The 13314-nt window shown below is 46.0% G+C and overlaps 1 protein-coding gene across 1 annotated transcript; it reads right to left on the reverse strand.

The window, feature by feature from the left end:
- Positions 1-1670: 1670 nt before the first annotated feature.
- Positions 1671-13162, reverse strand: LOC101357045 (elongation factor 1-alpha, somatic form-like). Its single transcript, XM_004377130.1, has 7 exons — positions 13019-13162; positions 9702-9881; positions 9308-9604; positions 6127-6277; positions 5784-6040; positions 4181-4415; positions 1671-1792 (listed from the first exon to the last, which is right to left on the reverse strand). Exons 1-7 carry the CDS (start codon positions 13160-13162, stop codon positions 1671-1673), a joined length of 1386 nt encoding a protein of 461 aa, XP_004377187.1.
- Between the last annotated feature and the right edge of the window lie 152 nt (positions 13163-13314).

Consider the following 13314-nt stretch of genomic DNA (forward strand, 5'->3'; position numbering starts at 1 on the left):
GTAATAGGGAGAGCAGTTAGGGTCACATAACAATGTATGTATAAATTTTTGTATGAGAGACTAACTTGAACTGTAAACTTTCACTTAAAGTACAACAATGAAATAAAATTTTAAAAATGTATTTATTTAGGGAGAAGAGGAAAAAGCAAACTTGGTGAATTTAAGATTTGGGGAATCTGGGTGAAAGGTATATGAGAATGTACTGTTCTTAAAACTTCTCTGTAAGTCTGAAATTGTCAAAATAAAGTTAAGGAAAAAAACTCAAGGGAAACATGTACCTGGGAAGATATAAAACAGAGCTCATTCTCCGAAGGATTCGTTCCTTTTCCCCTCCTTCCCCTTCCCAACTTTTCTTCAAATCAACTAGGTCTCACTTGGCTGCAGTACCCACACCGTGCTAATGAAAGTAAATAATGAACAGCTAATTGACTGCGTGCACAGTAGATAATCGGCTCACTCAGCCTTCAATAACCCTATGGAGGCAGATACTATTTGGGATGGTTAATGTTATGTGTCAACTTGGCTAGGCTATGATTCCCAATGATATGGAAGATACTATGTAATCACCTTCCATTTTGTGATCTGATGTGATCAGCCAGTTAGTTGAAAGGGGGGTTTCCTTAGGGGTGAGTCCTGCCTCCAATATATAAATGGATGTTCTGGTAAAGCTTGCTTGCCCTCTGCCCTCTGCCCAACCTCTGATTCTTGGGATGTAAACCTGCAGAAGTCTCTGGCCTACTGCCTGACCTGCAGATTTTGGATTCACCAACCCCCGCAACCCTGTTAGCCAGGAGAGGCCTCCAGCCTGCCACCTGACCTGTAGATTTTGTGTTCCTCAGCCCCTGCGACCATATGAGCCAGTAGAGAACTTCAGCCTGTCACCTGACCTATGGATTTGGGAATGCCAGCCCCCGTAATTACATGAGCCATTTCCTTGAAGCAAATTTCTCTTTGTATATATTTACATACACTTCACTGGTTTTGCTCCTCTGGAGAACCTAGACTAAGACCCTGTTGCTTTCCCATTTTACAGATGAGTAAACAGGCACACAGAAATTCAGTAGCTTTTATGACCAGTATTTAAGTCAAGCAGTCCAACACTAGAGTCTAGTCCTGTTTGAGGTACTAATGAACTAGGCCAGGGCCAAGAGCTTTCTCAGAGTACCCCCTCTCAAGACATAACTAAAGTGTGGCACATAAATTGCGTGCTGTGGCTGCCGCTGGGGGGGGGGGCGCTAAGGCGGGGAGGGGTGCTAACAAGCAGTTTCTATTGACCATTGCAGTTTCCATCACCAGCTGTGAAAGATCATTCAGTAATTTAAAACTAATGGCCCCAGGCGATATTTTGCCCCAGTCCCATCACCCTTGACACCTTTTCCTCCCCATCATCATCGCTCTCTGGGTCTTGCACTGGTTAGGCCCCCAAAAGGAAGCCTGACTGGCAGAATTAGAGTTCAGTGCCCCACCTGCTTCCTCCCTGCTTGAGATACCGAGGTCAGTAGAGGCAGAGGCCAAAAGACTTGCTGGGCTTTATTCCGATGCATCAAAGTCATCAGCAAAAAGACAACAGTGTTAGCAGGGGCAGGCTTCAGACAGTTGCAGGCCAGACCTGCACTTCCCAGGTGTGGCTCTGCCCAGGCTGCCCAGGACCTAAGGTGGCCCGCCAGTGCTCACTTCTTGGCCGCTTTTATGGCTGACTTGGTGACTTTGCCGCCAGTAGCTGCTTTTTTCTCCACGGCCTTGATGACCCCGACAGCCACTGTCTGCCTCATGTCACGCACAGCGAAGCGACCTAGGACATAGGATGTGGAGAAATAAGTGGGGAACCCTGCCAGGGCAAGAGCTACAACACGCCAAAAGCCAAACCCATTGACGTGGAGTAGATGCGTACTCACAGGGATTGTAAAGGACACAGTAGAGCTGCCCCATAGGGTTTCCAAGCCTGTAATCTTTACGGAAGCAGACTCCCACATCTTTCTCCCACGGAGTGGCTGGTGGGTTTGAACTGCCAACCTTTCAGTTAGCAGCCAAGCACTTAACCACTGTGCCACCAGGAACTCAAATGAACCAAAAAAAAAACCAAAACAGAAAGACCAGTTGCCATCGAGTTATTCCACCTCATGGCGACTCCATGTGTGTCAGAGTAGAACTGTGCTCCATAGGGTTTTCAATGGCTGATTTTTTGAAAGTAGATTGCTCTGAGTGTACTCAACCAACCTTTAGGTTTACAGCGAGCATGTTAACCTTTTGTACCCCTCAGGGACTATGTCAAGTGAGCCAAGTACATGATAATTTTAGTCATACATTTAATCCTCCCAACAACTTATAGTAGATCTCATTTTACAGGTGAGGAAACTGAGGCAGAGAAGTCGAAGGTCACTTGGCTATAATAGTTGAAAACCTGGAAGTCTCACACCACACCTTATAGTCTTAGCTGCTCGACTCTCCTGCTTCCATCTGTGCAGTAAAGACTAGAGGGAAAGTTTTGCTTTTGGTGTACCCAACACACTACCATTCTAATGCTCCCAGCATTCAAGCACCTAGCACCTTCTCTGTGCCCATCACAACCCATCTGCAGATGGATCTCACACCAAATGTGAATGTGGCAGTGGCTTCTCAAGGGGATTCTTGAATGCACCCCTTACTTCAAGTTGTAGAGGGAAAGGCGTGGCATCTGGCTTTGAGCCTCACAGTATTTTTGGCAAGGGCAGAAGGAACTAACCCAGCATCACAAGATTCATGTGGCAGCCTCTCTGGCCCATCTCTCAGATTAGTGTTGTTTAAAACTCACTCCCGGGAGAATTTAACTGGGAGCCCCTTAGGACAGGGACTTGTTCTCCTTGTTTATTAGTAACTATCTAACATCTAGCACAGAGCCTGGCATAGAAGCTCACATAAAAGTGCCTCCAAAACCTAAAAACCCATTGCTGTCGAATCAATTCTGACTCATAGCGACCCTATAGGACACAGTAAAACTGCCCCATAGGATTTCTGAGGCTGTAAATCTTTATGGAAGTAGACTGCCACACTTTATCCCACGGAACAGCTTGTAGGTGCCAACCGCCAACGCTTTGGTTAGCAACCAAGCACTTAACCACTGTACCACCAGGGCTCCTATAGAAGTGCCTCCTCCTATAAATTTATGTTCAGAATGTTCTAGGTGAGTGGTTCAAGCCCAGCCATGCATAGGGTACCTAGACAGTCTAATAAATGGATTCCTGAATTCCACACTTAAAAACAGTTAAAAGGCAATATTTTTGTTACATATATTTTACTACAGAAAAAAAAATTTTTAATTAAAAAAAAAAAAAGAAAGAAAGAAAGAACTACTAGGTCCTGTTAAAAGGATCCAGGAGCCAATTAGAGGGAATTCCTATTGGCCAAAGATGGAACAATTTAAGCATTAAGAAAGTAAGTAAAATAATTAATTAAAGGCTCAGTAAATTGAAATATAAAAATGTATATAAATCTGTGAGTTCATAATGGTACCTAAAAATAAATAAATAAATGAAACAACAACAGCAAAATACCCAAAGAACCCATGAGTCACCTTTGAAGGTTGCTAGGGCACCATCTCATTATTCTGGCAACTCATAAATAGAAAGAATTAAATACTTAAATACTTTAGAAAGAAAAAAAAAAAAAAACGGACTCTTAGGCTACAGCCTTGACCTGGTAAATCTATTGGGGTCTGGGCCCTGGGTTTCAGAGGCTCCACCAGTGATTCTGCTAATCAACCAGGTTTGAAAACCACTGCACTAGAGAACAAGAAGAAAAAAAAGTCCCTACTAATCCCTGCTGTATTCACCTTCTCTCTACTAGTGCTTTGAAAACTTCGATGTGCATTGCAATCACCTGGGGATCTTGTTAAAATGCACGTTCTGACTCAGCAGGTCCAGGTGGACCCTAAGATTCTGTATTTCTAACCAACTCCCAGGTGATATTCGTGCTGCTGGTCCACGGACCACACTTTGAGTAGCAAGGCTCTAAAGTGGCCCCTGACTTACTGTGTGACACCTGGCAAGACTCTTCCCCTTTCTAGGCCCTTCTAACCTGGCACTCAGACCCTTGTGTCCGGGCTCTGCTCCCTGGTTCAGGGGTGACAAACTGGTCAACTGGATCCCTGGACCCAGGAGGAGGAAAGGGCAGTCCCAGATGTCCAGATGGTGTTGAGACTCACCAAGGGGTGGGTACTCTGAGAAGCTTTCCACGCACATGGGCTTGCATGGGATCATATGGATGATGGCCGAGTCCCCAGACTTCAGGACTTTGGGGTTGTCTTCAAGCTTCTTGCCTGAGCGCCGGTCGATCTTCTCCTTCAGCTCAGCAAACTTGCAGGCGATGTGGGCTGTGTGGCAGTCCAGAACTGGGGAGTAGCCAGCTGCAATGCTGCCGGGGTGGTTGAGAATGATCACCTGGAGCACAGGATGGGGCGGGGAGGAAGATAGGAGAGGGCATTAGCCCAGCAACCTCCAAAGGAGGTGGCCCTAACTAGCTAAGCGGCCTGGCACCTTGGACACACTTTAAATTAAGGTGAACATGTGAGTGTTTATGGGATATACCAAGTTCCGTGCTAAGCAAGTCTTGTGTGTTCCAAGTTCATTTTCACAGCAGCCCTATGAGGCACACACAAGCATGATTATCCCCTTTTTTTTTAAACAAGCAAACTGAGAGTCAGAGAGACGAGTAACTTGCTCCAGGCTTCACAGTTAGAAAGTGGCAGAGCTGGGCGTGAGAGACACTAACGCCTACAGCACCACCAGCAGTTCCCGTCAAGCCAATGCCGACTCATGATGACCCCATGTGTGTCAGAGTAGAACGGGGCTCCATAGGGTTTTCAATGGCTGACTTTTTCAGAAGTAGACTGTCAGGGCTTTCTTCCGTGGTACCTCTAGGTGCACTTGAATTTTCAACCTTTTAGTTAGCAACTGAGCGCATTAACTATTTGCACCACCCAGGGGTTTCCAAACCTACACACATAGATGTTATTGTGTGTACCCCCTCCCCCGTTTAGAAAAATGAATTACAATAGCAGCTACCTAATTTGTTAGGTGGCCCCAGGTCAGCTGTTTTACAAGTCACCACCTCATTTAATGACCTCAAGACTGTTGCAAGGTAGAGCCCGCCTTCACTGGGATATTAAGCATGTACCAGACACTGCATTAAGCAAGGGCTTCATACTCTAACTCAGTGGGCCAATGAACCACCTGAAAGCTTCAAATAGACAGATTCCCAGATCCAACCCAGACCTATCCAACCAACCAGTTGCCATTGAGCGGATTCTGACTCATGGTGACCATGTGTTACAGAGTAGAACTGCTCCATGGGGTTTTCAAGGCTGTGACATTTTGGCAGCAGATTTCCAGGTCTTTCTTCCAAGGCACCTCTGGGAGGGTTTGTATTGCCAACCTTTCAGTTAGTAGTTGAATGCTTAACCATTTGTGCCACTAGGGACTCTGCCACCCAGACCTACTGAATCAGAACCACCAGGGAGAGTCATAGGAATCCGTGATTTTAAAATACTTCTGGGTGATTCTGTTCCATCTGGTTTGAGTGGGAACTAACAGGATCAGAGAAGTTCACTGTCAGGTTCAAGGTCACACAGCAAATAAGTGGCAGAGTCAAGATTCCAACCCAGGCAGTCTGACTCCACCTCTATTATGGTGAAGAGTCCATCATGGAGCAGAAACTCACTGACCGTGTCCTGAATGACCCGGTGACCCATCCTGTTCCTAGGACAGTGTGGCCGCTTCAGAAGGAAGCTCCTAAATGGACTTTCTCACCTGAGAGAGGAAGCTCCCCACCTCCGAGGGCGGGTCGTTCTTGCTGTCCCCTGTCACGTTGCCCCGCCTTATGTCCCTCACTGACACATTCTTCACATTGAAGCCTACGTTGTCACCGGGCAGGGCCTTGGCCAAGGCCTCATGGTGCATCTCTACAGACTTGACCTCCGTGGTGATATTGCAGGGGGCAAAGGTCACTACCATGCCCGGCTGGAGGAAGCCTGTTTCTACTCGGCCCACAGGTACAGTGCCAATGCCTGGAGGGACAGAGCCACCAGGACTATCAGAGGCCAGCTCTCACTGGGTCCTCAACCCCAGGTATCCCAACACAGCATATACTCACCCCCAATCTTGTACACATCCTGCAGGGGCAGCTGCAGGGGCTTGTTGGTGGGGCGGGCAGGGGGAATGATGGAGTCCAGCGCATCCAGCAATGTAAAGCCTGTCACATTCCCTTCCTTCCTGGTGATCTCCCAGCCTTTGAACCAGGGCATCTGGAAAAGCCACCGAAGAACAAATATACAGTTCCCTCAGCTGAGAGAGAGACCCTGGCTCTGTCTCAGGCACCAGCCTGCAACTGACATGAGACCTCAAGCAATTTCTTCATGCATTTTCAGTTTTAGCTTTCTCACCTGTAAAATAGTGTTATCACCACCTACCTCACAGGTCCTTGTCAAGACATAAAAGACCACACACAAGCCACCAAGCACAATGCTTGACACTTACTACACGACCACTAAATGGCAGCAATTATTCCAAAGCTCACAGACACTGCCCCTGAGTTGACCCAATGTATTTCAGGAAGCAGACATTGCTAGAATCTGAACAGCCCTTTGATCTCTTTCTATCTGCTCATTTCACAGATGGGGAAACTGAGGCCCGAAGAAGGGAAGGAACTTGTTGAAGTTATAGCAAGTTAAATAAGCATCAGGAATAAGAATGAAAACCAGACCTCAATGCTCCAATACTCATACCTTTTAAAAACTAAGACTTTCCCCAACAGAGATGCCTTGAAGAACGTGCTTCAGGGTCTAAAGCCTGTTCCCAGCTGTGGTATAAAGCAGGCCACCCTCTTTGTGCCTACCTGATAAGTGGGAACAGCTAGCACAGGTGTCCCTGGATGGTGAAGATGGTTAAGTGCTTAGCTGCTAACCAAAAGGTTGAAGTTCCAGTCTACTCAGAGAAAGGCACCTCAGAAGAAAGGCCTGGTAATCTACTTCTGAAAAATCAGCCATTAAAAACTCCATGGAAGGAACCCCTGAAGCTATGGTCCCCAGATGCTCTGCTAACCCAGAACTGAAACCATTCCCAAAGCCTACTTTTCAAACAAAGATTAGACAGGCCTATAAAACAAAAAATTAATACATGTGAGGAATGTGCTTCTTAGTTCAACCAAATACATGAGATCAAATGGGCAGCTCCTATCCAAAAGCAGGATGAGAAGGCAGGAAGGGACAGGAACTGGATGAATGGATACAGGGAACCTGGGGTGGAAAGGGGGAGTGTGCTCTCATATTGTGGGGATTGCAACCAATGTCACAAAACGATATGTGTATACATTTTTGAATGAGAAATTAAGTTGAGCTGTAAACTTTCACCAAAAGTACAATTAAAAAAAAAAAAAACAACTATGAGCACAGTTCTACTCTGACACACATGGGGTTGCCATGAATCAGAGCCGACTCAACGGCAACTGGTAAATAAATACTCAAAAGAACATGGACATGAAATCTCCTTATCTCACGAGCTGAAAAGTGTGATGATACTCAGTGTATGGGGAGTGTGATGATACTCAGTGAATGGGGAGTGTGATGATACTCAGTGAATGGGGAGTGTGATGATACTCAGTGAATGGGGAGTGTGACAGGTACTCAGTGTATGGGGAAACAGGCACTAAAGCTTCAGGGTTCTCTTCTGATGTCATCTTAGATTTTCCCTTGGCCACCCAATATAAAGCAGCTCTCCCACGCTATGCTCCTTCACATTTCTTTAGATTTTTCTTCTCAGTACATGCCACCATATGCCATATACTTCCCCCACGAGACTGTAAGAGCCATGAGCAAAGTTGCATCTCATTCATTGTTGTGCCCTCAGCACCAAGGACAGTGCCCAGCATGTGAACTCTCGCATACCAGATAAATGAATAAACACACTGAGCGCGGCAGTTCTAATCTTTCTCAAGGGCAATCGGGCAGTATGTGTCAGATGTCCCCAAAATAACGCCTACTCTTTGTTTCCTTAGCAATTTATTTTAATTAGATTACCAAGGATATATACAAAGATTTATTTATCAGGATACTTATGGCAACTTCTAATAAAATTAGAAACAATATACTATTGCTTAACTGCACTGTACCTCAGTTTTCTCACCTTAAGTGGACATAAAATGCCTTCGTCATGGGCTTCTGTATATGGAAAGCTCTTGGCCAGGTGTCTAGCACATAATGACTCAAGTCATTAACCACATTTTCATTTAATAATAGATGTGGCGAAACAAATGACTGTACCTCCATGAGATACAATACAGCCATTGACTATTCAACATGTTTAAGCGGCAAGGAAAATTAAGAAAATAACAAGTGTTATAGAACAGTATGTGTAGTTTGAGTCCAGCTGTGAATACCTAGAAAGACCTGTACAAAAACTACGTTAACTCTGTATTATGGGATTATGTTTCATATCTCATTATAGACATGGTAGATATTACTTCTGTCATCAGAAAAAGATAGCTATGTACATGTGGAAGAAAATGCTAAGAATATTCTCAATTAAGGAAAGGTAGGCTTTAGGTAAATGTAATAAGTGACAGCAATTAGCATTAGAGCACCAACTTTACATAATTTGAGCACCCACGTAGGCTCTCTCATGTCATTCTCATACCCCCAGTGAAGTGAGTCCTGAGTCCAGAGCATGAATGACTCACTCACTCCTTTACTGTGGGAAAGGGATGGAGCTGGGATTGAACCCAGGTCTGACCCCAGAGCTAGACTTCCTTGGTAGTGAGACATTCATCTAGGAATATTGAACCTTACTAGATTGTGGGATCCATGAGCACAGGGACTGTATCTTAGACATATTAATATTGCCCCCACACTGCCAGAATTCTAGAACCTACAAGCGCTATCTAATAGAACTTTCCTCAATGACAGAAACGGTTTATAACTGTGCTTATGTGGTAGCCACTAGCCATACGTGGCTGTTGGGCACTTGAAACATGGCTAGTGTGACTGAGGAATTGAATTTTTATTTTATTTATTTTTAATTAATTTAAATTAAAATGGCCACATGCAGCTAGTGGCTACCATATTGGATAGTACAGCTCTATGTTTAGTAGTCATGCGGTCTTGAGTATATACAACCGCTGTTTATTCATCTGTGACATGGAGACTGTATCACATGGAGATGGAGATCATTCACAGTGCCTGGCCCATAAGCACCCTGTCAATCCTAGATATTATAGTAAAAGCACAAAGATTTAAGTGGGAAAGTTTCATTTCATTGGCCTTGGCCCAACAAGTCCTCACCTTGCTGCTGGCAGCCAGCATGTTGTCCCCGTGCCAGCCCGAGATGGGCACAAAGGCCACAGCCTCAGAGTTGTAACCAATCTTCTTGATATAGGATTTCACCTCCTTGGTGATCTCCTCAAAGCGTGCACTACTGTAAGGCGGCTCAGTGATGTCCATCTTGTTGACTGCCACGATGAGCTGCTTCATACCCAATGTATAGGCCAGCAGTGCGTGCTCACGGGTCTGCCCATTCTTGGAGATGCCAGCCTCAAACTCGCCTACACCGCTTGCCACAATCAGCACAGCGCAGTCTGCCTGGCCCCAGGGACAGAGGAAGGAAGGCCCAGCTCAGACCTGGCCTGGGATACCCGCTGCTCACCCCCTAGCAGGGCTGGGGCCACCCTGGTGGTACCTGGGATGTGCCTGTGATCATGTTCTTGATGAAGTCACGGTGACCTGGGGCATCAATGATGGTGATGTAGTATTTGCTGGTCTCGAACTTCCACAGGGAGATGTCAATGGTGATGCCGCGCTCCCGCTCTGCCTTCAGCTTGTCTAGCACCCAGGCATACTTGAAGGAGCCTTTACCCATCTGGGCCAGCAGTGGGAGGGAAAACCCTAGGGTCACCTCCATTGCCAAGCCAGGTAAGCATTGACCAAGAAGAAAGTTCCCAAATAAGTTGGAGTCAGAGGGGAAGTAACAAGGCAATGAACAGAAGTGCCTTTGTTTTGTATCTTAATTTTTTCAATCGAATGTATTGCTTGTATAATTCAGTTTGTTTTTTTTTTTTAAGAGCAAATTTTAGAGTCAAAGTGACCTAGGGTCATATCATAAAGTGCCTAGCCTGTCACGTGGGCCTGGCACATAATCAACAAGCCCTCAAATTAGTAACAGCAGCAAACACTTCAGTAATGCTGACCATGTACTTGGCGCTGTTTTAAGCACTTAACAGATTATTTTATTTAATCCTCGTAACAACTCAGTGAAGTAGCTAGTTTTATCTCCATCTTACAGATAAAGAAACAGAGAAATTCAATAACTCACCCAAGATCATACAGCTAATAAGCTGCACAGCCAGCATTTGAACCAAAGGGTTGACTCTAAAAATTCAAGCTCTTAACCGCTATCCTATAGTAAATGGGAGCTTGGTAAACTGAACTTCTTTCTGCACTGGTAAAAATGAGGATAATAAAGTCATAGCATCTACAGGTTACCATATTGATTAAGGGTAGACTCTACCCCTTGCCAGCTGCAAGACCCTAAGCATGTGTTCATCTCAATTCTAATTAGAATTCTACACTAGACCTTGGGGGCATAGTGGGGAATAAGAAAGACCAGAGACTGGTGACTTCCTCAAGAAAATGAATTAGGTCATTAACAGATAGGACTAGAACCCAGGTGTCCTGATTTTTTCTACTATAGAAACCTATATAAAGTCCATCCATTAGATAAAGCAGTTCTCAAAGAGTGGTCCAGGGACCCATGGTGTGGGGGTCCCTGAGACTCTTTGGGGTTTAAAACTAACCCAGTTGCTGTCAAGTCAATTCCACCTCATGGAGACCCCATGTGTGTCGGAACAGAACTGTGCTCCATAGGGTTTTCAATGGCTGAGTTTTCAGGAGTAGGTTGCCAGGCCTTTCTTCTGAGGCACCTCTGGATAGACTCAAACCTCCAACTTTTTGGTTAGCTGTCAAGCACATCACACGTTTGCACCTCCCAGGGACTGCCTTGGAAGTTTACAAGGTCAAAACTAATTTCATAATAATACTAAGACATTATTTGCCTTTCTCCCTCTCAATTTCTCAGGAGTGGACAGTGGCATTTTCTAGAGACTACATGACATGTAATATTGCAACAGATTGAATGCAGAAGCAGATATGGAATCCAGCTATCTTCTATTAAGCTAGACATTAAAGAACAGCAAAAATATAAATCAATGTCACTCTTCTCATTTAATTTTTCTTGTTTTGGAAAATACGTATTTTTCGTAAAAATGTGATTTTATGTTACTATGTAAGGAGTTTATTACTGGTATTTTTAAGTGAATTAAATATTTTTAAAACTCCATTTTAATTCTGAATATGGTAAATATAGATACAGCTCATAAAAAAAGCTCTTTGAGTTCATTTAAGAGTGGAAAGGTTTCCTCAGACCAGAAAGTTTGAGAACCACCACGTCAGGTGATTTGTGGGGGCTATGAGCCAGTCAGTTTTTTCTCAGGGTTTCCTTAACACCCCCCTGCCACACAAGCACCCCACAACAATTCAGATTACACCTCAGGAGGCCAAGACTAGGAAAACAGGATCTATGTAGCTGAGTGGCACTGATTTACAACATGTTGCTAACTTGTTTCAACTCTCCCTGTTTTTCACTTCTGCAGCAGCTGGGTCTCCAGACTGCTCTCATCTTGTTGAGAGACTTCTTCAACTCTCTCCATGATTTTCCATTCACTTCCATGGTTCTCCTTTCTGCACAGGCTACTGTTTCTCCACCATCCCCAGGGCTCTGCTCCTCACTTTTTTCCAAAGCACACACCCAGCTCACTCCAGTGGCTTCACAATTTCCAGCCCAGTCTCTGCCCTGAGCTCCAGATTTCAATATCCAGCTGCCCCCGGGAAATCAGCACAGAAGGCCCCATGGATGCCTCAAATTTCACACATCTAGGACAGACTTGTTCCAACCCCAGACCAGCTCTGCTTCTGGAATTCACTAACCATCTGATTTCTGAAGCCAGAAACTTGGGAGTCACCCTTTTCTTTCTCCCTTACCTTCTTCCCAGTGCTAACCTCTAAGTTCTGTGGGTTCCCTGCCTCCATGTTCCTGGAGTCCATAGGTTTCACCCATCCACTGTTGTTGCCTGCACCCAGGCCTCCATCCTTGCTCTCCTGGATCAGCTGTAACAACTTCCTAGATGGCTTCTCAGCACCCAGTGTTGGGCCGTGTTCTTCCTGCGCTGCGGCCAGAGTACACTTCCTCAAAGACATGTCTGATCCTGTCCCTCCTGTGCTCATCTCCTTCAGTGCTTCCCACTGGCTGCAGGGAAAGCAGCCAAGCTCCTTCACAAGGCACACGAGCCTGCACCCCGAAGCTCACCAGACACCTACTCTTCATCTCAGGCACCCTGCGCCCCTGTTCTGATGTCCTCGTGGCTCACGGACACCCTCACCCATTCTTCAAGGCTCAGAGGAGGTCCCGTCCTCTGGAAAGCCTTCACGGCCTCCCAGGCCGTGTTCACGGTCCCTGCCCTGGACTCGTACAGCACCCACACTGTTGCCGAGCTTGCCGTGTGACATAGGGTGTGTGACTGCAAGTTCCTGGGGAGCAGGGCCTGTCATGTCCACCACTGTGTCCCCAGGGGCTACCCCAAGGTCCATAGTAGATGCATGGCAAAGAATAGATCCTTTCCTCCTTTTAAACTGGGTGATGCTGGCACCTTTACCTCCTAAAATGAAGTGTAGCATCTTATGTCACACTAGTATTTAAACCTGGTGCCACTCTCCTTATGCAATCCAGGCAAGCTACTCAACCCTTCTAAGACTCATTTGCCTCACGTGGAAAATGGTGGCAACACCACCTGCCTGTTGTGATTGAGATGGAAAGCACCTACCAGCCCAGTAGGGGCACAGCTGACGGGGACTGCCCCCTCCCCACCATGAGGAATCCCACCACTTCGTTCCTGAAGGCTGGAAGTGGCTCTCTACCCTGGACCTCAGGCAGAGCAGCCTCACCTCCATCGCCTCCTTCTCGAACTTCTCGATGGTCCTCTTGTCGATGCCCCCACATTTGTAGATGAGGTGCCCAGTGGTGGTGGATTTGCCTGAATCCACATGGCCGATGACCACGATGTTAATGTGAGTTTTATCTTTGCCCATGGTGGGGGCTGCGAGGAGAGAGGAGGACAGGCTCAGGGGATACATTGACTATCCCCTGCCCCCAACCCATCTTCCTTGGCACTGGACCACGTGGCCAGAGGACAGGAGGGAAACAGTGGACCAGGAAGGCAGGCGGCGGGGTGGGGGGTGGG

This window comes from Trichechus manatus, unplaced genomic scaffold (genome assembly GCF_000243295.1).
Source record: "Trichechus manatus latirostris isolate Lorelei unplaced genomic scaffold, TriManLat1.0 scaffold00048, whole genome shotgun sequence".
In the NCBI taxonomy this organism is placed as follows: Eukaryota; Metazoa; Chordata; class Mammalia; order Sirenia; family Trichechidae; genus Trichechus; species Trichechus manatus.

Excerpts from the sequence above, each read along its gene's own strand:
- LOC101357045 (XM_004377130.1), bottom strand. The coding sequence starts at position 13,162 with ATGGGCAAAGATAAAACTCACATTAACATCGTGGTCATCGGCCATGTG. Across the intron at positions 9,605-9,701 it reads TGATCACAGGCACATCCCAG|GCAGACTGCGCTGTGCTGAT; the intron begins GTACCACCAGGG and ends CCCTGGGGCCAG. Across the intron at positions 6,041-6,126 it reads GGATGTGTACAAGATTGGGG|GCATTGGCACTGTACCTGTG; the intron begins GTGAGTATATGC and ends CTGTCCCTCCAG.